The following is a 25,058-nucleotide window of genomic DNA, read 5'->3' as shown; positions in this document are numbered from 1 at the left end:
GTCCTGCGCGTTGACGTCAACGTAGGGGTGCGGAAACAGCAGTCGCAATGGTTTCCATGGTGACGACGTTCGAGTACCTCTTTAGCACATTAGCACAAAAGCGATTGGGCCTGGTGTTGAAATGATAAACCGAAATTTACAAACATGGTTTTAAATCCTATTTTTGTCGATTCACACATTGCTTCTTCATTTTTTATCCGAAAATCCTACTTTGGGGAAATTATTAGCATTTCTGTTGCTTAATAGTTTGAAGGAGAGAAATGCAAACATATGCCTCTTAAAATATGTAAGGGTAAACGGGTAAGGACATGTTTATTAGACTGTGTGAATGTAAAAGGAAAAGGTGAGGCACAGAATGGGCCTCGAGTGTTTGTTTTTTTTAATACATGGCTCTGATAGATGATGAAGAGGAGTGAACTCTCTTGTGTGACGTTTAATGAATTATATTTGATAAATGATCCTTTATTTCCATTTTACATTGGTTCATTTTGGACTGGCGACCTCTCCAGGATGTACCCCGCCCTCGCCCAGTGTGGGCTGGGATTGGCTCCAGCACCCCGTGACCCGGAAACGGATGAGCGGTTGAAGACGACGAATATGCTCAATTTGGCATTAATGTATGAAAATATCAGCATACAGCGTTGGTCATTGAATGCCTTTGGTAGTGTGTGCTTCAGTTGGCACAGGAGTCCTTCGTTGTGTTTTGGGTTTATTGATGTGCGCAAGGCAAATAATAACACATTTTCTTTTCAATTGATTGAATGTATGAAACCTTTAGACACATCAAAACTGGCTTCTCATTAGGTACTGCAGCACTTCAGTCAGTCACTATGTGTAAAATATAAAGATGCACAGTCCATCTACAGAGACCTCATCTTTGGGCCTTGAGCTGTCAAAATGTACACGCGTCATCTTTGTGTTATTCGGGATGGATTATCACAAAAAACACCAACCAAAAAAGCAAATCTGATCGTGAACTCTATTCGTCTTGCCACAACAGGCGTCGTGAAACATACTTGGGCACGCCCACTCTAACTGCTGCATGTTTATTTTGCAGGTTGCGCTCGTTTCACTGTAACAATGGATCCGGAGAGGCGGTGTCTGTGACTTGTACTGTAGCCAGCTTGTATGACTCCACCCATACCAAGTCACCCTAAGATTTTATCTAACGCACCTGCATTACCGTAGTTTGGCACGCGCATTTACGTTCAGTGCTCAGACCAAATCCGCTCTCGCGCACGAAATCCATTTACAGTCCGATAGTCTCGAGGGCCCGGTCGGTACTCGGTTCAGACAAACAATCCGTTCGGTTGAAGCCCCGGACGGACATTAGGCGGTGCCTGGAGCGACGGCGGCCCCTCGGCGAATCACTCAGACGGAGCCGATTGGAGAGGAAGAATGGCGGATTCGAGCAGCACCGCAGCGGTCGGGGCCGCAAGCTCCAACAGCGCTGCTGCTGCCGGGGCGGCTGGCACTGTTGCGCATGATGGAACGCCCGGAGCAGCCGGACCCAAGCCCGGGTCCGAGTCCGTGAAAGGCCAGATTTTTGATGTGGGCCCCCGCTACACGAACCTGTCCTATATCGGGGAGGGGGCGTACGGAATGGTGTGGTGAGTAGCGCTTGTCGTCTCCGCTGGGCTGCCGTACTATCTGAATCAAACGTGCTAGCTAAAGTAAGCTGTTTGTTAGCTAATGCTGTCAGCCAGCTCACATGAACTGCTGTGTGCACAAAACACTGCACTCAAGCACAACAGGGGGGCCATTAAGTTTATACTGCTAACAGCCGCTCAACGTTGAGATATTGTTGAGCGTCAAGAAGCTCGGCTGGTGTTTAGCAGGCTAGCTGTCGAGCTACAGGCGTGGCTATCAGCGCTACAGGAAACAAGATTGGGAGTGATTGCGCAGGACGTAGGTTGCTATCTGATCTTTTGCAGGCTGCATTACACCGCACATTAACAACCAGTCATATGTGTTTTTTCCGTCCGGTGTCTGCCTCCAAACGCAATAGCCTCAGCTGCACTTCTTGGTGGCTCCGCCTGCCGCAAAAGCTGCTGCAGAGGATGCAAGTGGGGATTTGTCAGCTGTAGGGAGCGAGGCCTTTCCTCGTGTTATCGCTGTATGTAGCCTACACCCTTGTTGTGGACATGTTAAGCAATCCTGTTGCTCTCGGTGACAGTGCCAAGTCCCCGCTACCGAGGCGGAGCTGTGAAGGCGATCAGAGGTGACAGCCCTGCGCCCCAGTGCAAAGTGGATGGTAGCATGAGAGCTGGGCCCACACATCCACTCCAGCAGGGCAAGCCGTGTGGATCACTCTCATCTCCAAACAGGACTGTGCGAGCACGGTGCTGTGTTTGTTTGTCACCACTGTCACGTGACTGCACTGTTGCAGCATTTGGTGTTTGTAAACACTACCGGCACCCACTGGTTGGTACAGTATGACCCACCAAACGTATGACGTTAGACCAGCTTCTAAACTGTAAGCTCTTTGCGGCTCTTTTTTTTTCCAAAATAACAACCGGGATTGCTCAGGCCACAGTTCGGCCACTGAAAGGGACTGAAACTTGCCAAGTTCATGCAGTATATTGTGCAAGAAGAGAAAGTGCTTGTGCCATTAGGAAAGATGTGATGTAACTGTTGTTCCCGTTGTGGCTGACTGACTGTGTAAAAAATTCAGCTTGAATGTTTTTTTCCCCCCACAAAGAGTATTATGCGATCAGTTAAGGGACCGACAGGTTTGGCCCTGCAGGCTTGGAGTAAGTGTAAATGCAACAGACCCAGAAACATACCATTCACTGCTGCACTCAGAACTGCATGTTCTCCATCCACTCTACACCTACACACAGGCCTACACCTACAGTGCCTCACATCTCACAGCAAAAAAGATGTGTGTCACATGTGCATCTTGGCAGGGGGAATCTGACAACGCCCTTTTTCGAGCTCAGCACCAGCCTATGATACAGGAATTGTGTGTGAACTATGCAGTGTGTAATATGAAACCTGTTTTGTGCTTTCCACCCTGTCCAGCTCTGCCCTGGATAACATGACGAACCAGCGTGTTGCCATCAAGAAAATCAGCCCCTTTGAACACCAGACATACTGCCAGCGCACACTGAGGGAAATCAAGATCTTGCTGCGTTTCCACCACGAGAATATCATTGGCATCAACGACATTCTCAGGGCACGGCACATCGACAACATGAGGGATGTGTATCCTTTCACGGTGTCATCTGATTTTTCTGCATGCTGGTTAAGCATATGTCATGTATTTCCTAAACTTAGTTTAATATAAGATTAAATTGATGTTAAAAAAAAAAAAACAAGCATCCTTAGTCTAATCTGCTCAAAACATTTCATCCCTTTTTTCTGATCAATTTGGAAACGAAATCAGTAGTTTATATCAAATCCTCACATATTCTTAAAAGACACAAACAAATAAACCAGTTTAAAGTGCATTTCATTTGAAGTGCTCTGCTTTGAGAACTCTGCCCTGACTGCACCCAACTAAAAATGGTTGAGGCAGTGTGTAGGAGTTATTGCAAGATCGGTTAGACCAACAGTTCAATAGTTAAAAGGGAAGATAAAGGTGTTTTGCCTGCTCTGTTGACTTAAGGCTACACAAGAAATAAAAATAATCTGGAGTGGCTGGTGTTATAGAAAATTCCTTTCTATAACACAATAACGGCAGGTTCTGCCATATATTGGTTTCAAAGTGCACTGGTGATGCAAACAACATTCAATGTAAATTAGATATGTTCATATATTTTAACATGCAAGGGACCTGCGATGATTTATAGGCACAGAAAGTTGAAAGTTACCCTGATAAACCTGAGCAGCATCACCTATTGTGCTCTAAATTTGTCGATTTTAAGAATTTTGTAGTTTTGATTCTGCAGCTGTTTATTCAGCCAATTAATTCAGGTCAGTACAAATGACCATCTGCAGCTAGCAGTGGACCATGGGCATGGCCAGTCAGTGACTCGCTGTGACCGCCTGCTGCCCTGGCAGTTATGCTCTGAAAAGCTCCTTTGTCCTCTGTAAAACGGAAAGGAGATGTGTGATGTACTTGTATTTCTTTGTGTCTGATTTTCTTATTTGCCTTGCCTAGTTGCCGACTCGTGATGACTTCTGATTTAAGGCTGATGTTACAAAAGCCAGGGTCAGAGACAACATTAGGACCTCTTATATCAGCATGGCTGAGAGTCTGTGGGCAAGCTTGCCACTCTGACACCGCAGTTAGGCACTGATGGGAATGTCATTAATTTTGCAGTTGTTTGGTCATAAATCAAAGTATTATACAAACTGATATTGTGACTCCGGAGTTATTCCTAAATGAGAAGGTTATGAATGTTGACAATGAATTTCATGGCAGGGTATTCAAATAGCTGTTGAAATATTGTCTGGACCAACGCTATAAACTATTTGACGGACATTGCTGTCCCCAGAGCCATCCCACCTGCATAGCTGAGTGGTACCCATTTTATACTGCTGCAACGTCCTCAAAAGGGCATTAAAGTAGATGATTCAACTCCTCTGGCCCTTATAACTGTGTGCAGGGAACATAATGATGGAAAACCCTCTTACTTAGTTTCATTTTGTCTACACAATGAGTTTTGAAAACAGGACAGAGTCATTGCATCCAAAAGCTGGTCTAAGCAGTCAAATAAGGATTGTTCTGGATTTTTATTCAAGCTTAGTCCTGAGTGTCGACCCAGGTATGAGTGACACACAGCATGCTGCACATCATCCCCTCTGTTTCTCCCCCCACTGGACTGTCTCCCATTGCACTTGGAATAAAACAAAAATGCAGTGATATTATAATTTTTGTTCCTCCTTGACCTTACATCCTTCCAGCTACATTGTGCAGACTCTGATGGAAACCGATCTGTACAAGCTGCTGAAGAGCCAGAGACTGAGCAACGACCATGTCTGCTACTTCCTCTACCAAATCCTGAGAGGCCTCAAGTACATTCACTCAGCCAACGTGTTGCACCGTGATCTCAAACCCTCCAACCTGCTCATCAACACCACCTGTGACCTCAAGGTGGGCACACACACACACACACACAGGCTTTAATCCCTGCAAATGAAAAAGCACTGATTTTGTTGTTTTGGGGGTTCTGGGGATTTTCACACACACACACACTTTGTGTAAAGTTCACATTACTATTACTCAGTAATACTTATATAAATGTTTTAAATATTCCTTGTGATTTGAAGTTATGGTCGTATTGGGTACAGTTAAATTCCTCAGAGAGGGAAATGGAGTATATTTTGTTTATCTCACATGAATCTCACATCCTAAAATTTAATGCCTCTGTTCAGTTCAAAAAGACCTCAGATGTTTGTTTGGGTTTTTTTTTTTTTTTTTAATCATGTTGATTTAAACTTGAAAGAATCCCAGGACTTGGGCGACAGATTGACCCCAGGCTTTTCTTACCCCACCAAAAAACCAAAGTTGATGCTATTTGACAGCGTTGGCTTTCAGACTTGAGCAACCTTTAGTTTGTTTGTTTTTCATCCCTTTAAGTATTCCACCTACCTCAGTTTTTTTAAGAATCTATCTTGAAAGTAGAAATACTGATTTAGATTCAGTTTTTGCAAATACTTAATACTAGTTGACGGTTGGATTGCTAACAAAAAAAGGAGACATTTTCCTTGCTTGATGCCACAATTTTTTGTTTAGTTTTTGTTTATTTATTTGTTTTGTTTTTCAATCCTTAGTGGCAGGACATAAAATACTGCTGCATACAGGAGAGATTATCAATGAGGATTTCACAAATGTGAATGAATAACTTTGATTGTCCAGTTAGGCTTCAGAGCACAAGCAGCTGACAGATCTTTGTAAAATATATAATCCACCTCTGAAATATCAAAGACATGCCTTTTTGGAAGCCTCGTTGTTTACTGATGAAGGCCCTTATAGTAGAGAAGTTTTTGATTTTGTTGTTGTGTTTTTTTTTTTTTTTTTGTTTGTTTTTTTTTTTTATATAAGATTAGATGATTTGAAAAAATCACCTGATGTTATCCTTGGAGTCAAGGCTGGTCAGTTTTGATTTATAGCAGCCCCAAAATGATAGGAAAGATAACTGTGGCCATCAACATCACACCCTTTTTTATTTTATTTTTTAATTGCATTTCCCTTAAATATGCCATCTGAGTTCCCCATGTATTTTTTGTGCGTTGTTCAGCCTCAGAGTACACTTGTGGCACTCGGCAAACCATCAATCCCTGGATTAGTTGATCCGGTGGGAGGAGTGAAGAACAAAGGCAGAAAATATTGTAACACTTTTCTGTTACTTTCCACTCCAGGACAAAAAATAAAATAATCCATTTACCTGCAGCTACACATTACACAACTACATATGTGGCTTTGTGCCCCTATTGTTACTTAATGCCTCAATCAATTTAGTGTGTGTAGTGTAATACTAAAACCCCAAATTAAGCCCTGATTTCACATTGTATCCAGTGTTACTCAGATGGATTACTGCATGGCTCAAGATTTTCTGCACATTGGCATGTGATGAAACAAAAGCCCATAGTAGAATGTCTTAAAACAACCCAAAGCTTATGAGAAGAAAATGTAAAAAATCAGAGAATTTAAAGCCTTACCAAATCTTTCACAGAACAGTCAGCTGTTCAGTTTCTAAAGGTCAATGACTGTGCAGTGTCCAGCTTGCAGACTGACGTTTCTGACATCTGACCCTTCCTTAAGATCTGTGACTTTGGCCTGGCACGGATAGCCGACCCAGAGCACGACCACACAGGTTTCTTGACTGAGTATGTGGCTACACGTTGGTACAGGGCTCCAGAAATCATGCTCAACTCAAAGGTAGGTGCACAAATGAATACTGTGGGTTTTGTACATGACTGGAGAGTTTCTCAGTTTATTGACTGTGTCTGTGTGTGTGTTTGTGTCTCAGGGCTACTCTAAGTCCATTGACATCTGGTCAGTGGGCTGTATCCTGGCTGAGATGTTGTCCAACAAGCCTATTTTTCCTGGGAAACACTACTTGGATCAACTCAACCACATACTGGGTGAGACACAGTTTTAATTTCGACAAGATGTTCACACTATGAGTAGCCATATTTAAAGGTGTACTTTTCTCACTTATTTGTGCAGGCGTCCTTGGCTCTCCATCTCAAGAGGATCTGAACTGCATCATCAACATGAAGGCGAGGAATTACCTGCAGTCTCTGCCTGAAAAACCCAAGATCCCCTGGGAGAAGCTCTTTTACAAGGCAGACTCCAAAGGTACAGTGATGTCACTTATTCTTAATGTGAGAACATAAATACATGTTCATTAAAAATATTAGCAAAACCAACCAACCTGCGGAAGAAGCTGCCGGCTGAAGATGCTATGTAGCACCACTGTATTGAACCTGACAGATGACACTGTGTAGTTGAAGCAGTTGACCTAATATTGTTTGTGAAAATTGATTTACATGCCAAATGAGTCTGTAACAGTTGAAATTGCGTTAGTGATAAAACCAAACATTTACAATGACATTATTATTTTTCAACTGAATAATTTTGTACAATTATCTTTGTGAAATGCTATGTACAAAGCTATTATTTGGGCTCATTGAAGTAAACACAGTTCAGAAATCCATTAGCCAATGGAGTGGCACTGTATTTTGGATTGCAACATTATCATGGTGTGAATATTATGGTCATTTATGAGATGTATACATAATTTACATTATATACAGAGAAATTTAAAAAAATGGAAATATTGATTTTAATGGTTTTCATTTTGTCTAAAATCCCTAAATTAAAAGTTTGACTCATTGCAGCTCTGGACCTGCTGGGTCGCATGTTGACCTTTAACCCCATCAAACGCATCAGCGTTGAGGAGGCGCTGGCCCATCCTTACCTGGAGCAGTACTACGATCCCACAGATGAGGTACAAATATAGATTGAGGTTGTCTTTTTGAACACACTCAAAAAGACATCCACTCATCGGCATGAGAGTGGTGAATGACTGTAATCACTGACTATATGTTGGGAAAAAAATTTGTTGGTAAGGTTTTGAAATGATTTGTTTACCCAGTTTTATGTATTGTACTTACATCTGGTCGTATTTTGTTTTATACTGCTGACGTTTGGGCATTGTACTGCATTGTGCAGGCATTCCCACTGAACGGCAGTAGCCTTAAAGCCAAACTTTAAAGTAGACCCATTTTACCCACATCAAATAAATTGTCCATATTGCAATTTGGATCAATTGTTCAGCCATATAATAGACACTATCTCCAGGTCATTGCTGCTGTCATTTTCTTAAAATTGATAACTCTGTGTTTGTGTGTAGCCAGTAGCAGAGGAGCCCTTCACTTTCTCTATGGAGCTGGATGATCTTCCCAAGGAGAAGCTGAAGGAACTGATCTTCGAGGAAACGGCCCGTTTCCAGGAAACTTACCAGGGTTCCTGAGACACACAGGTACATAAAAATGAAGCTCAATCACACACTTCCACATCAAGCAGAACCGAAGTTGAAGTTCTTCTGTTAAAAGGATGAGCTAGTTGAAGGAAACCAATCCAATCAGCTATCAGTATGTGCAGAAAATGTCCCTGCTTTGTTTTTGAACTGGGAGAAGAGCTCTGAAATCAGTAGTTTGATCTGACACCACTGGATGTCAGTGGAGCTCCTGCCATCCGTCCGTGTGTTCAGAAAGGGAGTCACAGCCAGTGAAGCCGTTTGCTGTCACACAGCTATAGATAGAAAATGTGTACATGTCTAGGATCGTGTGATGTGATTATGGCTTTATTCTGCTCCTGTTGGCTTTTAAATACTCCCTCAAGAGCCTGTTAATATAATTTTCCATGTAACTGAAAATTAGATTCAACACATTTGTTGCAGTACTAAATAACGTTCACAGCATCGAAAGGAAAACTGAGGATACAAACTTAAGGTTAAGACTTAACGTTGGACTTGTTTCCCTAGTTTTGACCTTAGGTACTGTTTCTGTTACTATGGGGAGGTGGTGATGTCAGTCTTGCTAAACCATTTGCTTGAAAGTGAAAACGACTGTGTCAGGTTAAAATGCCTAGTTGCCATAGTTTTGACCCAAATGTTTACCTCTGTTAGAGTTTACAGGGTCAGTTAAAATATTTACTTCTGGCTATGTTGTTCTTGCACTTTTGACTAAACATGTAAATTTTAGGCTCAACTCACGATCCAATCATTCATAAACAGAACACAAACAAATTGAAAAGCTACCTTCACTTGATATCAGTTGTCTTTAGAATGATATTGTCACAAAATGTGACAACTCGCTAACTCAAATTTTGCATCTGTTTTCTAGCCCTAAGGAGTGAAAAAGCCATGCAGAGGCTAAAACAAGAAGACTCCAACAGACATGCTAAAACGAAAAGAGAATGGAATCTTCTAGAAACCAACAAAAAGAAAAAAAAAAACAAGAAATATGAACATTTAACTGCTTATCTATCCATTTCTACTGCAAGAGAGAGCTAAGTTTAATTTTGATTTCTGTGGTTGGGAGGGTGGTAGGGTCCGTACTCATACTGTTTCAGTTTTACCCATGTTGGACTCTCCCCCCTTTTCCCACACATTAGTCTGCAGTCAAATGTCCCAACTCCCCCAGTCCCATCTACGCTTATCCACAGTCCCTCTTCTCTCCTGTCCTCTTCAGATTCCTTTCTTCATCTCTCCTGCTCCTGTCGCTGATCTGTCTGTTGCTCCCTCTCATATAAACACATACTACTGTATTAACCAACACCATAATGCTCTTGTCTTGCGCCATGTAATTTACATCCTGGAAAAATCGAGGGCTAAAAGAAATTGGATGCTAATCGGGTGTGTGTCTGTATATACAAAAAATATAAAAGCTTTGGTTTTTTTTTTTCTCTCGTTTTAAGTGCGCTTGTCGCTATTTTTCGTTTGTATACTGTTGTTTGAGTGTTTTTGGATCAGTTCTGTCGTATTTGTATGTTTTGGGATTTATATTTGCAAGTCATTTTTGAAAACCTGATTTTGAGGCAAATATACAGTGTTTTTACTGGCATGTTGGCAGGTTTCTAGATTTGTATGTTGCTTTCTTTTTCTTTTTTTTTGCGTTGTGTGTGTGTGTGTGTGTGTGTCTGTGTGTGTTACAAAAACGCATTATGATGTTCATATGAATGCATGCATTCCTGAAACTTACCAAAGTGGCAGAGAGATGCAAGGACCTTGGCTGGGTAGCAACTAAGAAATATCAGATTTTTACTTAACCACGTTGACCTACCACTTGTAACAGGGGCAGATAAAATGAACGGAGCGAAACAGGAGGCGCTATGTTTTTGGTACAAATAGAAGCAAGCAGCATACAATAAATTAATTCATCATTCAGCCCCATTTTCAAATAGTAATACATTCCTTTGTTAAATGACATTCCTGTATCACACACATAGCAGCTGACTGGACAAATCTATTTTTTGTAGCAGACACCTGTTCTGTGAAAATGCAGGTATGGATGGCATCGGCCTTTCCGTTGCTTAGTGCTGTTTTTGGGCTGTGTTCCTGTCTGCTGCTTGTTGAGCCAGGACAAGCACTTGCAGTCAGTAGTGAAAGCAGGCTGTCAAATCTGGATTAACACTCATTCCTTCAAACGGATGCCGGTTGTCAGCAGCGTACACACCTTTTCCATGGAGGGTGTTCTGACTTGTCAAGACAGGGAAAGCACAGATGAAACCCAAAGTCACAGTAAATCATGATCTCCACACACGCACGGTAACAGGACCCTGATTTTCACTCATCTGAATGGAATGCCCCTCTTACTGATGTTTTGAGTAACACCTGTGCTTTCTCTGTTACAACATGCCGACGCGCTTGCCGTGGGAAAAAACCTGTTGATGCATGTATGTGTTGAATGTAACTGGCTTGAATTTGTGGATTTTTTGTCACTGGTGTACTCTAGTTTTGTTGTGAACTTTTACAAGAACGGTGGCAGCCTTTGCACGACTGACAAAACTGTAAGCCTATAAAAGGGTGAAGCCTAGGACTGTCCCAGAGGAGAGCTGTACTCTGCTCAGCACACAGCCAGGCGACCATCAGCCCTTCATGGTTGCACAGTATACTGTATACCCAGTTTTCTTTTTCTGCTCTTGCGCCCCCCCCCCCCTGCCTGTGTTTGTTTGTGTGTGTTTTCCTAGCCACCTCTGAACATACTGGTCATGTGTTTCTTGAAAGTGGGTGATTTAGTGCCGTTTCTTAGATGGTTACTCCTCGTGTACGTGTTTATTGTTTGTGTCAGTGTCCGCTCTCTCCTCTGTGACCACCCACCAGGCATGGGTCCAACTCGGGTCTGCTCTAATTTTTGCTTCTTGCACTGGGGCCAGTAAGGGAAGCCGCCCCCCCCCCCGCCCTCCCAAATTGGACCAACACATGCAAAAATCATAGGTTTGTTTTTCACCATTGGCTGTTATCTCAGAAGCCATAGCCAGCACTCGGGGGTCGGTGTGAGGCTCCTTGGTGCATGTGGTGATGTGCATTGTTCCGGTCACCCTCCAAACTCACCACGCTTTACTCAGAAGGGCTGCCTCCACTTCCTCCTCTCCCCCCCGTTCCATTTTTTTTATAGACACTCGACCTTTTCTGCTCATCAACTGGGACTGGTGAAGACCTTCTTACTCTTACTTACACTGACTTTGATGTCGCTTTCCACTTCAAAACCCATCGTCTCCCCCCGATTCACCGATCATATACGGTCAAATAAGCAGGAAATCTCGCTCCAATCAATCAGCACGTCAGCACTTTGTCTTTCCCACCACACTCTGTTGCCCTCAAGCTTTTTATTTTGTTTATTCTTTGCCTCTGTCTCCTATCCTGCTTCTCCAGCTTTAAGTTTTACCTGCTGCTTGTGTTTGAGGCTCATTGTCTGCAGTAATTTATGTCTCTGTAAAAGTGATTGTGTATCTGCTCATCAGTAACATGAAGCCAAGACTGTTTTTGTTGTTTGTGTGTGTGTGCTTTTGAAGTGTGTATTATTTCCTCACAGTTTGGCCCTCTGCTGCTGTGAGAGTTCTTCTTTTTGACCAACATGCGAACAGCCCCCCACCCCCCCACCCCCCGCTGACCTGCCACCAGACCAAACATCTCTCTGGGGAACCGTGGGAATGAACCAAAAGGGTCCCATTGTGCGTTCCTCCTGACACACACACGCACTCACTTCTTCTCTTGCTGAGGAGTGTGTTTGTGAAATGTTGCACTTAAACACACCCCATGCATTCACATACAGTGTTGACAAGTCTACAGGCCTGTCTGTCTGAGGTATCTTTCCAGATATTGTTTTTAAATGGCTGTTCTTATTATTGCTATTGTTATATCGCTGAGTTGTATATCTTTTTTTTTTTCTTTTTTTTTTTTTACATAAAAGGGAGTTAAAGTTGTATCTTTTTTTTATTATTAGGATGTTTTTATTTGTGTTTTTTTTTTTTCTGGTATTTCTCTTATGTGTGAATTATTATTGGCAGTGTTTTCAATCTGAAATCTAGGGGGGGATTTGTTGGTATTTGTTTTTTTTTTTTTTGGTTTTTTTTTTTTTTTTTTGGTTGTTTGTTTCTTTTTTATTATTTTTTTTCCCCCTCCCAAATCTTTAGAAGGAATTATTTTAAAGAAAACACAAGTAGACTGTCAAAGAGATATGAGTTAATGAGGGTTATAGTCTGTATATTCTATGGGTATTATGAATTAAACAATTAATAAAGAAACAGAATTATATACCTATAATTAAATAAAGTTTCCTGATACTGTTGCCGGTGGATGTTTTTCACATTAGTTAGTTAGTTAGTTAACAGTAGTTTCCACGCAGTTTCACAAAGTTCACCTTGTCCCTCTGGACCCACAGCCTGGTCATATATTAAAATACAGTTCAAGTTCAATAATTTTGACAAAATTATGTTGAGTACAAACGTGAGTGACGAAAATGGCTGCAAGGTCTAAATTGCACATTTGTGACTCTTTCAGTTTGGGTGTCTTGATCTGATATGGAATATGGTCTCCAAACCTGCTCGGATTTATTTATTTAAAAAACAGTTACAGGGACATTTTGACACCAAGAATGTAAAAACATTAAATGTCAGTACAGCTAAGAGCTGCTGAATTGGTTTACCTGACCAAGCAAAAACCCCTGAGTGTGTCCGGGTCTTTTTTGTCACCAATTGTTACAGTGGAAACAAGGCTCATTTAAAGTTTAAAATGCATCTGATCTGGTTTTCACAATGTCCTGCTTATAAACATCCTTCACAGGTGAACAGGACAAACATGGCAATGTGAGAAACGGCTAGAAAGTCACGTTGCTCTGCAGTGAATAGATTTCTCCCTTCTGGTGGAAACCAGCTTTATTGTAGCACCTGAGTGGGCTCGGTCTGTTGTATCAATGTCACATGCCAACTTTGTGACTGAAGTTAAACAATACAGCCGTACACTCTGCTGACTTTGTGTTGAATGTGTAGTGAGTATGTACGCCTACAGAGATGTAGCTGTTTTTATATTTTTGATCTTGTGGGTCAAAGTTTGAGTTTACATATCTCCACATGCTGCCCCTTTGTCAAACACACCCATCTTAAGAAACCATGTACACTCCCAGAGAGGACTTTGATACGTATATGTTCTTTTTATTAAAGCCTGATTTTGTTTATGCCTAAATTGGCAAAGAAGAAAGGGTTTCTCCTTGTTTGCACCAGACTTGCTTATTGTTAATAAATCCAGCTCTTCTTCTTCTTCTACAATGGTGCAAGAAAAAAAAGAATTTGAAAAATGCAGTGTCCAGGTATGACACGCATGCACACACACACACACACACACACACAAAGCTGTTCATTTCTACTGAACAAAAGCAGTTCAAAAAGAGTGAAATAGTCCTGCCACAGCAAGGGGAGAGGCCAGACAGAGAGCGTAGAGCGGTGAACTCTTAGCTATGAGTCCATGTTTTATGCGGGGGGGTTTTTTTTCACAGCTCCAGGAGTTTCAGGTGTAAAAAAAATTAGAGCAAGACTTAACTTATTCTGAAATGAAACTTCCATTCAGTCATACCAGTCTGTCTAGTTTTTCTCTTCTCTTGCGAAGAAGACTGTGAGAAGCAGTTGTCTTCAGTCGAGCTCTTGGACCTTCAGAGGAAGAACACAGGCAGTTGTTGGAGATCACCATTCAGGACTTGGACACATTTTCCTGCCAGTTTAGTTTGCTCGCAGTTTTTGATTTAGCATATAAGGTGACATTCTATCAGGGTCTCATTGGAAGTGTTTGGTGGGCAGGATGAGCAGTATTTTGTATTTCCTCCTGCCTGCATTGGGAGGTTACACCCTCACCTCGTTGTACCTGCTGAAGAACCCACATATTCTCCATAAGAAGAAACGCACAGCCTTTTACTGTACTCACATCTCACATAGAGGAGGTAAGAGGGTGACCAGGGGAGGTTTCCTTAATGTAGTGTCTGATATTTGTACTAATTATTGTTGGAGACAAAGGTGAAAAAATATTTAACCAAAATATCATTTACAAACTCTAAATACAATCTTTCAGATTACCTTTCTTGCCCTGGTGTTTTGAGCTAGAAATAAAATACTCAAAAAAAAAAAAAAAAAAAAAAGATCTTGTGCATCTTTAATATCTAATAATTACTTGAGAAGTTAGATATATTGTTGATGTTACAATGTTTCTAGGATGTGGTGAGAGGATCGAAGGCACCATGGAGGCATTCACACAGTGAGTACCGGGTTCACAGACACATTACATATTTTCTATCCGATGAGGTGATTATCCAGTCATGTAAGCTGTCTAATATGGCATGGGGTTTCCAGCCTCTCTTCATGAAGGGATAGTACAAACGTATCTCTTTTTGTTTCTCTCTCACCTGTGTGTGTGCCTGCAGTGCAGTGGAGCAGGGCACACAGATGCTGGAGCTGGACTGCCACTTGACACGTGACGGACATGTGGTGGTGTCACATGATGAGAATCTGATGAGACAGACCGGACACAACGTCACCATCTCCTCACTCAATCTCCAGGTGTGGTGGGGCGGCGGGGCAGATGTCGCTGTTGGTCAGGGCAAAGGTCGCTGAGACAGCAGCTCAGGCCAAACTGTTTTCCAGATGGTCGTTTTCTAGTTAGTTTTTTTTTTTTGTTGTTGTACATCCACCACACATATTCTCCCATATGATGCATTATAATTACAACATGCAAAGTAGCTCCATGCAAACCAAAACTTTCACTTTAAATTTGGCTAGAGATGTTTTGGAGGCTCATGATATGCAGCAGGATTTTTAACTTCAGTGTGCTTTGCAAAAACTGCGACTGTGTCTTATCTCAGATTGGGATGAGAGACATTTAAAACTTTCATATTCTCAAAATTTTACTCAGGACTTTTCTTCGAATAAGCGTTTGAAGGTACAACCAGCTATGTTGCAGCTGATGAATAAGAAGAAGATACCGAGATCATCATAATCAGCACCTTTATAATCAAATTTCAATGACCCCCACATGTCTGTTTTCCAACTCTTTCAGGATCTGCCTTCATATAAGGAGAGACTGGAAGTGACATTTTATGTAGGTGAGGTTCTTCTCTTATTCTGTGAAGAAGTAGGTCAAACAGCGTTTGTTTGGACTTTCGTTTTCACCCCTTCCATTCCTCAGGTCGATACAGCAGTGGCACTGACAGGAAGTTTGCTACACTGGAGGATGTGTTCAAGAAGTTCCCAGAGATTCCTATCAGCATAGAAATCAAAGAGAACAACCACAGGCTGATAGAAAAGGTAGACTACACATTAAAAGAGTGAAAATAAATAAGTAACTACAGTACAGTCTCTAACCAAGGAGGTTATAAATAGTAACTCCTCAGTGTCAGTTCTTCTCCCCTGGATCACCTGCTATCATATAAAGTGTGATACAATTTTTATTTTTATTTTTTTTGTGCATTTGACACATTAGATAAAAACTTGTTGAGCAAAAAAAAATGTATCCAATCATGACAACAGCAACATGGGCGTGGGATTTTGAGCAGTTTATCATGCCATGTTACAGTCTCAAGGCTTAAGTCTTTTTTTACAGGCTCCATAATAGCAGCCATAATAGAAAGCACAGGCTGAGGATGTCCCGTATTGTGGTTTCTGCATTTTGTGATGCTCAGCAATTGACCTAATAAGATTATGATCATCACTGATGATGAGTTGAAAATGCCCTTTCTTTACCTGTTTGAAGCAGTTTGCACCTTTTGTAGCTTTGGTGACTGACACATTAAGGATACTTAATCTGTGACACCCTCTTATTTGTGCGTAGGTGTCTGATCTGGTGAAATGTTACAACAGGGAGCAGACCACTGTCTGGGCCTGTGTGGAAAACAGCATCATGAAGAAATGCCAAAGAACGGTACATAACCCACTTAGGGGAGACAAAGTTGCTTGTACAGTGATTTGCTACACTTTCAAATCAGCCTAGTCATATATAAAATGGGACGGCTTGACAAACATCTCTTCATGCTCCCTCCTCTGGATGTCTTTCTATTTATTCATTTATTTATTTTTCCCAGCGCTGATTCAGCATCACTCCTTACGCTCATGATAACTGTGTCACTGTCAGGGTTGGTCCTCAGAACTCTGTGTGTCTGCCTCCTTACAGAACAGCTCCATGCCGTACAGTTTCACTATGAGCAGAGGCGTAGTGCTGCTGCTGCTCTTCTACAGCGGCCTGTTGCCCTTTGTGCCACTGGGAGAGAGTTTACTTCAGTTCTACCTTCTATGCATTTTCAACAGGTGTGGCTGTACACTGGTGTGTCATTGCGTATTGAGCCAGCGCGTGTGTTTGGTCATGCTTGTGTCATACGCATTATAAGGTCTGTGGTGTGAAAATGTGCATGTCTGTTCATGAAAAGGAGGAGACATTCTACTCATTCCTTGGCTACAGCATAGTTGTTTCTACATCTGTACTCAGTGTTGTGTCTGTGTTTTATAGCTGTTCCTCTCTGGCCTGAGGTGTAAATATGTTAGAGTATAGATGTTTACAATCTCTCTCTTTTTTCTTTTTTTTTGTGTGGTTTTTGAAGGACATTCATTCCGAAGAAACGCATCCTGAGGAACAGGCTCGTCATCTTTTTGTTAGAAAAGTGAGTGAATGATTTAACAGGACCACTCCAGCCTCACTTACACAACATCTGAAAGTTTCTGGGCAGAATCACAACAATGTTGAAGTAAAATGAGGCAATTTTACAATGAGATGATTGATCTGCTTCTTTATGTTTTACTGCAGTATGTATGTCAGCTGAATGTTCATCTATTCTTTCCAGAATAACAATGAGGAAGAGCCTTTTCAAACACCTGGCAGCACGTGGAATCCAGGTGTGAACACACAGTTTTCACAGCACATTACAGCAGTGCAGAGAAACTCCAAAACACACCATAAAATATCTAGGAACTAACAGTTTTTGTGAGCAATGTGAGTATTTGCTGGGATGATATCACTCATCATCGGGCTATGAGGAAATATTGAAACGTTTGAGCATGAAAACAACTGAAGTCATACATATCTTATAGATTTGTTACCTGCTGAAGGCCTCACTGTGTTTTAACTCTGTAGTTCTCGTGCAGGGGCAAAGACAAGATCTTCAGCTATCATAAAAACAGAGGAGGGATTTAGCTCCATGCTCCAACAGAAAGTAGTTAAGTGTCAGCTGTAAAAATGGGAGCAATAAAGTAACCCTTAGCCTGAAATGATAAATAATAAATAGAGAGTCGTAAATAATTGCATCAATTCCCTCCACAGTGTATAAGTTAAGTACAGTTAATTGGCTGTTTCAAGTGTACTGCAATGCCTCTTTTGTGGTACTGGTAACATATATTATTATATATCATGGCATCAAATTTGATTAATTATTTATAATGATATATATTGATTTATTCAGGATTTGAGTAGTATCGTGCTTTTATAGCTGAGGTCTGAAATATGTCATCAGTTCACCATCACATTCATGTGCAATTCCCATTCCCTACTGTACATTAGCAAAAGGTTCATGAAGTATCAAGGTAGTGAAACAAATGACAATTTTGTCTTTCAGTTATTAGTCGCCTGTGATCCAGGCTTAAAACAAATCACTTTGGTTTACTAATATATCTGGAATTGCAGGTTCATTTGTTTGTGTGCAATGAAGATGAGGATATAAAGGCTGCGTTGGAAGTGGGAGCCACAGGGGTGATGACTGACTATCCATCTGTTCTGTCAAGCTACTTCTGCAGAAACAGAAGCCAGGAGTGACCTTCAAATCAATCCAATCTTGAAACTCAGACATGGCACTTTTCCGCTGAATGATTATTGTGTAAAACAATAGTAGAAAAAAGAAAAGACCATAAATGAGAAGTGAATAAAACAAGTGAGACTAATTTCCTCACTGATAACATGATTAGTCAAAGAGCTGTTGATTGTTTAACTCTATTCAGGAACTCCATCCTGGAAGAAAACCAACTTTCAACTCGTTAATCTTACACCTTGACTGAATTATTTGTTTGTGATGTGATCTGAAATCAGTTTGTATCTGTGGCCTCCACCCCTAGTCTTTCAGATGTAGCCCAGTGTTAAAAGAAAGAGCCATTGATTTTCTTTGCAGCAAATCAGGCAGGTAGAGACAATATTTAACCAGCTGGACTGAATCACCTGACGTCCTATCTCTCATGATGAGACAGTAAACATGACTTTGTGAATGTGTAATTTTCTAACATTTTTTGATTTGTTTTTCAGACTTAAGAAATAAAAGCTTTCTGACAATTCTGAGCTAAGCTGTTAATTTTTTCTTTTTAGTTTTATTAAATTGAAAGCATAACAAACATGATTTCAGACGCTACAATAAACTAGCAATGCAATTACTGTTACGACAAATACAATCTAGGGACAGTCGGCGAGTCTGATGTTGTCACCATTTCATTGAGGCAGTGTTATGTATTTGTGTTAAAATGTGAGCCTGTATATGCAAATACATACTGACAGTTCACATGTGCAGCTAAGCACACCCGTGCCCTTGTTTTACCAGGCCAAAGTCAAAGTCCATGTACTATCAATCAGCCAGTTAGTGAAACTAAAGCAGTTTTTTTCTGTCATCGCTCCAAGTGAGTTCAAGAAATAAATGTAGATCAGTGCAGATGAAAAGCAGAGAGCTAATTTATGAAGTGGCCATGCATTGATAAATATTTGTAAGCTTCAAAGGGGGTTTATGGGGTTCATATTGTTGGACTTTAAAACCTCACAAGTACTTTAAAACAGCATTCCTTTTAAAGTACTTTAAAAACTAAAACATCATCCACCAGAGCTACAGTTGCTACCAAGAGGAAGACTTTTCAGTAAAGCTAACCAATTATGGACATCCACTTTTGGCTCTAATCCCAATCATAATTACCAGCCAAAGTCCGCAACTAATAAGCTCAACCAAAAACATGTTCAATTAACTAAAACATTATATTTTATCGTAAAATTTGCACATTTCAAAATTTTTCACATTTATCTTAAACAAAGCCTTCAGATGAGTGAAAAGAGTAATGTCATAAGACTGCAATAAAACTACAAATTGTACAACTAAATAAATAAACGATCAATCTGTTACATTTTGCCATGTGCGTGGCTCATTTTGACATCTTCAGATAGCTTGTTATAATCTGGGGGGAAAAATGGAAACAGAAATTGAACTATAGTCGTTAAATTTCACTATTTAACGACTATAGCAAAAGATTTACTTGTTGGCCTTCTGATCAATTAATAACAAATTGCTTACAAAAATAACGTAGTCAGGTAAAAGTGGCCTTGACGATGGAAATGTGTAAAATAGTTTTATTAAACTTAATAAAAGTATTTCTTCACATGTCCCCACAGTTTTTAGGTCAGTGTGGTCAGTCCCTCTCAGTCCACATCAAGCTCGATCAACAATCTTTCCGATGGCCATAAAGGGCCCGCGTGAGGTCCGAGCCGATTGGTTGACCCACATTCTCGACGTCACTCCTCGGCTCCGATTGGTGGACGGGGATTTGTTTTGCAGCCTTCAGACTTCCTTTCTGCGTGTTTTCATAAACAAACCGCATTTTTTTTTTTTTTGCTCTCGTCCTGTCAGCCTGCCAGCGACTGTCGGATTCCTGCTCCTGTGTTAACGAAGAGGCCGCAGCTTTGAGAGCTGGTTACAAAAAATAAGAAAAAAAAACAAACCCCCCCCCCCCCCCCCCCCACACACACCAAAAAAAAAAACGGCGCAACGAGCAGAGCCTGTCGGTGTTGTGTTCATTGTCCGAGCAGCCAACGCGTGCTGGACGGCTGGACGGCTGGACGGAGCTCCCCTGCCAGCATTTACCGGCTGCACTCGCATGGTTTTCGGCTGTCAGTAGCGTTGGTCCCCTGGTTAGACTGTGAAGAGCTTCGGTAGGACCAGGTGAGTCGACACACACCGGGGAATACCCTGCAATGCGCCTCTGAGCTGCTGATAGCTGCTGTGTTGTGGCTGTGGATTTAGCCTCCGAGCTAACTCTTACGCTAGGTCTTAGCCCCCCTCTGTATCTGACACATACAACAGTCATGTTGTCATCATGTAGCCCTTGACAAACGGCCACCGGGGCGGGACAGTGCAGAAACGTTTCCCAGGGCTTAGATTTGGGTGACTGATCGTACCTGACGGAGCGACTATGCTTTGTGCAAACTGTGATCAACAAGGAAACAATCTGCTAAATCAATGTGCCCTAACTCATCTGAAGCTTTACTCTCAACATGTGCTGCTTAGTTATAACGATATAAGATCTGCAAAGTGGCAGTAACTCATCTAGGTTTCTTGCAAAAGGTGGTAATTGAGACATCGTTTCCAGATCTGACTTTGTGTGGAAGCACAGTTCTCTCAAGAAAAAGGAAAATATGATTAAATCAACAAATATGAGGAGTGAGGGCTACTGTTCAGCATCAAGCTCACAAGATAACAACCCTGATACTGAGTAGAATCCAAACTGTAATGCTAAAAGTGAAAGCCATAACCTGGGCTTCAATTAATATGATTTATAATCAACTTTTTCACCTTAGAAGCTGCCTGAGCTTCCCTTTGCCTTTTTTCCAGCATTATTTTAATGAAATCAGATCAGATCATTTCAGGATAAAGTATGGGACTGTCCTACTGCTAGCATCAGATATGTTCTGACTTGTTGTGAAACCTGTTTGTCCGTCTGAACCTGATCAAAAGAAAAAATGGAAAGCAAACAGGACTCGTATGCCTGCATCACTTACACATGCACAACAACAAACCACCATCCTGCTGCTTCCTTCCCTCCTCCTCCGCAGACATGGTGAAACTTACGAAGGCCAAGACTTTCCAGGCTTACCTGGACTCCTGCCACCGCCGTTACAGCTGTGTGCACTGCCGCGCCCATCTGGCCAACCATGACGATCTTATCTCCAAGGTGAGTATAATGATAATTTCGATTGGTCTGTACACTCCACAAAGAAAGTAGAAAATCCTGAACCAACGTTTACCTAAAATTATATCTCAAACTTACATTACATATTTGAACTATATTGTGAAGCTGTAAATATTACAAATAACATCATATTGCATTTTTGATCTATATGCCAGAGAGGTACATGTAGGATTTTTTTCTTTTATTAAAATTTTCCTCTATGTCTTCTAGTCTTTCCAAGGCAGTCAGGGTCGAGCTTACCTCTTCAATTCTGTGTGAGTACTTGATATTTAAATATTACAACATGTTTGCACATTAAATGATCAAAAGTGGGCATCCTATATTGTTCTTATTCTGTGATTTAGTCAACCTATGCAGAAAGTGAGTTTAGTTATGTATTCTTGCTATTATTCATTCATTCATTCATCTTCAACCACTTATCTGTTTCTGGGTTGTGAAGGCTACTGGAGCCAATTCCAGCTCACATTAGTTGAGGGCGAGGTACACCCTGGACAGGTCGCCAGTCCATCACAGGGCCAACACACAGAGAGCAACAACCACTCACACTCAGACCTGCAGACAATTTAGTGTCACCAGTTAACCCAAACATGATGTCTTTGGACGGTGGGAGGAAACCCACGCAGGCAAAGGGAGAACATGTAAACTCCACACAATGGCCCCAGGCTGGGAACCGAATCTGTGACCTTCTCATTGTGAGGCAATAGTGCTAAACACTATGCCATTTATGTTAACTGCAATTTAAACATTATATCTCATCTTTTCAGATTAGAGATGGGATATTTTAAGTGTTAGGTGTAGCATAAACAGTACAGGGAATCAACAATTTTCCAGTAGGTTCCCTCAGTAACTCCACAGTGTTTACACACTGTTGACAGATAATTTGATTTACTGCAAAGTGGACCTTGAAGTTGGGGGTGAGTTCACTCTAGTTACACTCCCACTGGGTAAGTAGGCCAAGAGTGGATATTATGTGACAATAACACAATGACTTAATCGAGACTTATCAGTCAGAAAATTTACATCCTCCACCAAGAAGATTTCACACAGTTTATTGTTACAGTTTATCAAAAACATTAATGTGGCACCAGACTGATGAAATTATACTGGGCTTTGACAAGACTTTGTTTGTTTTCAGGGTGAACGTTGGCTGTGGTCCTGCAGAGGAGAGGCTGCTGCTCACAGGACTTCATGCAGTGGCCGACATATACTGTGAAAACTGTCACACCACACTGGGCTGGAAATATGTAAGGGTGCACTGACATACTTAACAAAAAAAGTTAACATAGGCCCCACAATAAATGCATAAAGCTCATTTGTGTAGCTTTTCATTCAAAGCTCAGCATTATATTTCACCCATTGATGGCACCCATGTGGCTTTAATTTCAGTTAGCATATATGAGTTCTCCCCTTGTTTATTTTCAATCATTCCATGTCATGGTGATCCTAGTGAGCAGAACATTTGCAGTAGAAATGGCTTTGCTAGATGCCTGACATCCAAAATTGGACACTCTCAGTTCCTCTAATCCCCACGTGGACCCTGCCCAGATATTTAATCAGATTTTCACAGTTATACACTATCCACAGTGTGGCTACAACCACCATGGTGTAGGCTCCAGATCTACACCATAACTCCATAATGCTGAAGTATAAATAGAGCTTAACACATTTTACTATGTTAATGGAGACAGCTAAAGTTTTTTTGTTTCTTTCTTTTTTATTTCTGTGACATAAATGATATCAGTCTTAAGCATTGTAAGAAAGAAGAAAGAAATGTAAAGGACGCTGTTTTCCAAATAATCTTTCTGTATTTTGGAAAAAAAATCATGAACCTTAACACAGAAAATAAATAAATAAATACATTTGGGATTCAACCTCCTTAAATGTAACATATTGTAATATATTATCATATCATATCATATATTGTATCATATCGTAATATTGTTCAGAGCTGAATAAATGACATAGTCTACATATACTTTTATACTAAACTAGTATGGAGCAATCCATAACCATTTGAGCTAAATTTTAATCCAATCATAACCATTTTATTATTTCATTTGTTGCACCTTCCTGCTGCAGGAACAAGCCTTTGAATTGAGTCAGAAGTACAAGGAGGGGAAGTACATCATTGAGCTGTCCCACATGATAAAGGACAACGGCTGGGATTGAGAAGGAAATCTTCATCTTTCTTCATGACTTTTTCAAAAGTTGCATCCCCACAACTTAAAAGGGTTCCAGTGTAGCTTCCTCATCCCACATTTGAGCCATCACTGTGCCACACTTTCACTTCATATGGCTTTGCCAAGAGTAGCATGTGATGCCTTTATCTTTTTCTGTTCCTTGTTTTTTCCAGCAGCCACAACAACACACTTGCTGTGATTGCTATTCTAATTGCTAGTTGTGCTGGGACATGAACGAATGAGCGCAAGGTTTGTGTGTGCAATACTGGCAGATGTAATCACATAGGCACATGTGCATGTTCAAGCGATGAAACCCTTATTAGTGACCATGAAATGGCCTCACTCTGCGGGCGAGACCAGTGCAAGTCAAATAATCTTACACATCAGATGAAGGTATTTGGGTTTTCCCTCTGAGTTTAGACATCTGGCCCAGACTGTGTAAAGTGCTTAGGCTTGTTCAACCCATAGATCGTGATGCAAGGGAATGGGAATGCTTAGAGCAGTGGGAGGGCTTTTTTTTATCATTGAAATTATTGTTTTTGTTTTTGTTATTTTTTTTATAGTAAGATCAGTAGCACATGTTAATTTTGTGCCAAAGGCAACAGGTGTGTTGAATTAGTAATGCTAACACCCACAAAATGTTACTGAAACTCTTAAAATTCTTAAATCTTTTAGTGTTCAAACATGCGTGTGTGTATGCGTGTGCGTGCGTGTTGGGGTGCCTTAAGTTGGATGGTGAATTAGGTTCACATCTAGAGTTTCCACTACACAGTTGGGACGTATTCACTTCATTACAATGAAATCTACCCTTTGTGTTTTGTGTATAGCTGAATACTGAGCTGCCCTTACTGATACGTTTCCTCAATCATGTTAGCGCAAAGTGTGATAGGATTATGTAGCATATTTATGGTGATTTTTAATGTCTGCTTCTTTCATTAAAGTGTGTTATTTTAACCTGATCTTTCCATAAAATATAATCTCAGTAATGTGAATATTTGAGTTTTCATTTGTTTCTGATGTTTCTGTGCATGCTATTCTGAACTGAATTCGCAAACACACTTCCTTCTTTATTTGGAGACCTGGGAAAAGTGGTGATTCTTTTGGGCACAGAAACCCTCTAAAAGTCTCATGTCCACATGAGAAGTAGTAATTATCTATGTCCCTGACTTTCAGCATCATTTAAACTTTGATTTTAATGAACCCACAGAATAAAATCATATTAACAGAGCACTGAGAACTGCAGACTGCTGAACAAATCAACCAGCAGATGGTGGTAGCAGTATAGTAGCAGTGTTCCAAATAATTATTATGGGGTTTGCCAATGAAAATGGTTCATCAATGTTTCTGTTTCTAGTTAATTAATTAGTGTATTTACTCTTTGGATTCAAAATCATAAAAAGTAAAGATAACATCATAATAACACAGATAATGAGAATATCTTTGAAAATGTCATGAAATTTCCC

The 25,058-nt window shown here is 40.8% G+C and overlaps 3 protein-coding genes across 3 annotated transcripts; all 3 read left to right on the top strand.

Moving 5' to 3' along the window:
* The first annotated feature begins 1,173 nt into the window (after positions 1–1,173).
* Positions 1,174–9,462, top strand: mapk3 (mitogen-activated protein kinase 3). Its single transcript, XM_029507676.1, has 9 exons — positions 1,174–1,610; positions 3,025–3,207; positions 4,852–5,041; positions 6,713–6,829; positions 6,921–7,035; positions 7,121–7,252; positions 7,795–7,904; positions 8,310–8,438; positions 9,304–9,462. The coding sequence occupies exons 1-8, from the start codon at positions 1,399–1,401 to the stop codon at positions 8,427–8,429; spliced, it is 1,179 nt and encodes a 392-aa protein (XP_029363536.1). The 5' UTR covers positions 1,174–1,398; the 3' UTR covers positions 8,430–8,438; positions 9,304–9,462.
* Positions 9,463–13,870: 4,408 nt separating this feature from the next.
* On the top strand, positions 13,871–18,751 carry gdpd3a (glycerophosphodiester phosphodiesterase domain containing 3a). The gene is made up of 10 exons (XM_029508722.1): positions 13,871–14,391; positions 14,660–14,702; positions 14,869–15,004; positions 15,501–15,546; positions 15,630–15,748; positions 16,272–16,361; positions 16,611–16,744; positions 17,035–17,094; positions 17,275–17,326; positions 18,111–18,751. Exons 1-10 carry the CDS (start codon positions 14,253–14,255, stop codon positions 18,237–18,239), a joined length of 948 nt encoding a protein of 315 aa, XP_029364582.1. The 5' UTR covers positions 13,871–14,252; the 3' UTR covers positions 18,240–18,751.
* A 1,390-nt stretch (positions 18,752–20,141) lies between these two features.
* ypel3 (yippee-like 3) lies at positions 20,142–24,581 on the top strand. The gene is made up of 5 exons (XM_029508723.1): positions 20,142–20,388; positions 21,279–21,397; positions 21,626–21,669; positions 22,551–22,659; positions 23,495–24,581. The coding sequence occupies exons 2-5, from the start codon at positions 21,281–21,283 to the stop codon at positions 23,582–23,584; spliced, it is 360 nt and encodes a 119-aa protein (XP_029364583.1). The 5' UTR covers positions 20,142–20,388; positions 21,279–21,280; the 3' UTR covers positions 23,585–24,581.
* The last annotated feature ends 477 nt before the right edge of the window (positions 24,582–25,058 follow it).

This window comes from Echeneis naucrates, chromosome 8, assembly GCF_900963305.1.
Source record: "Echeneis naucrates chromosome 8, fEcheNa1.1, whole genome shotgun sequence".
In the NCBI taxonomy this organism is placed as follows: domain Eukaryota; kingdom Metazoa; phylum Chordata; class Actinopteri; order Carangiformes; family Echeneidae; genus Echeneis; species Echeneis naucrates.
Note: the sequence above shows the minus strand (reverse complement) of the source record. Positions and strands in the feature narration are given on the sequence as shown.

Excerpts from the sequence above, each read along its gene's own strand:
- ypel3 (XM_029508723.1), top strand. The coding sequence starts at position 21,281 with ATGGTGAAACTTACGAAGGCCAAGACTTTCCAGGCTTACCTGGACTCC. Across the intron at positions 21,398-21,625 it reads ATGACGATCTTATCTCCAAG|TCTTTCCAAGGCAGTCAGGG; the intron begins GTGAGTATAATG and ends TATGTCTTCTAG. Across the intron at positions 22,660-23,494 it reads CCACACTGGGCTGGAAATAT|GAACAAGCCTTTGAATTGAG; the intron begins GTAAGGGTGCAC and ends TTCCTGCTGCAG.
- mapk3 (XM_029507676.1), top strand. The coding sequence starts at position 1,399 with ATGGCGGATTCGAGCAGCACCGCAGCGGTCGGGGCCGCAAGCTCCAAC. Across the intron at positions 5,042-6,712 it reads ACACCACCTGTGACCTCAAG|ATCTGTGACTTTGGCCTGGC; the intron begins GTGGGCACACAC and ends CCCTTCCTTAAG. Across the intron at positions 6,830-6,920 it reads AAATCATGCTCAACTCAAAG|GGCTACTCTAAGTCCATTGA; the intron begins GTAGGTGCACAA and ends TTTGTGTCTCAG.
- gdpd3a (XM_029508722.1), top strand. The coding sequence starts at position 14,253 with ATGAGCAGTATTTTGTATTTCCTCCTGCCTGCATTGGGAGGTTACACC. Across the intron at positions 14,703-14,868 it reads ACCATGGAGGCATTCACACA|TGCAGTGGAGCAGGGCACAC; the intron begins GTGAGTACCGGG and ends GTGTGCCTGCAG. Across the intron at positions 16,745-17,034 it reads CTTCTATGCATTTTCAACAG|GACATTCATTCCGAAGAAAC; the intron begins GTGTGGCTGTAC and ends TGGTTTTTGAAG.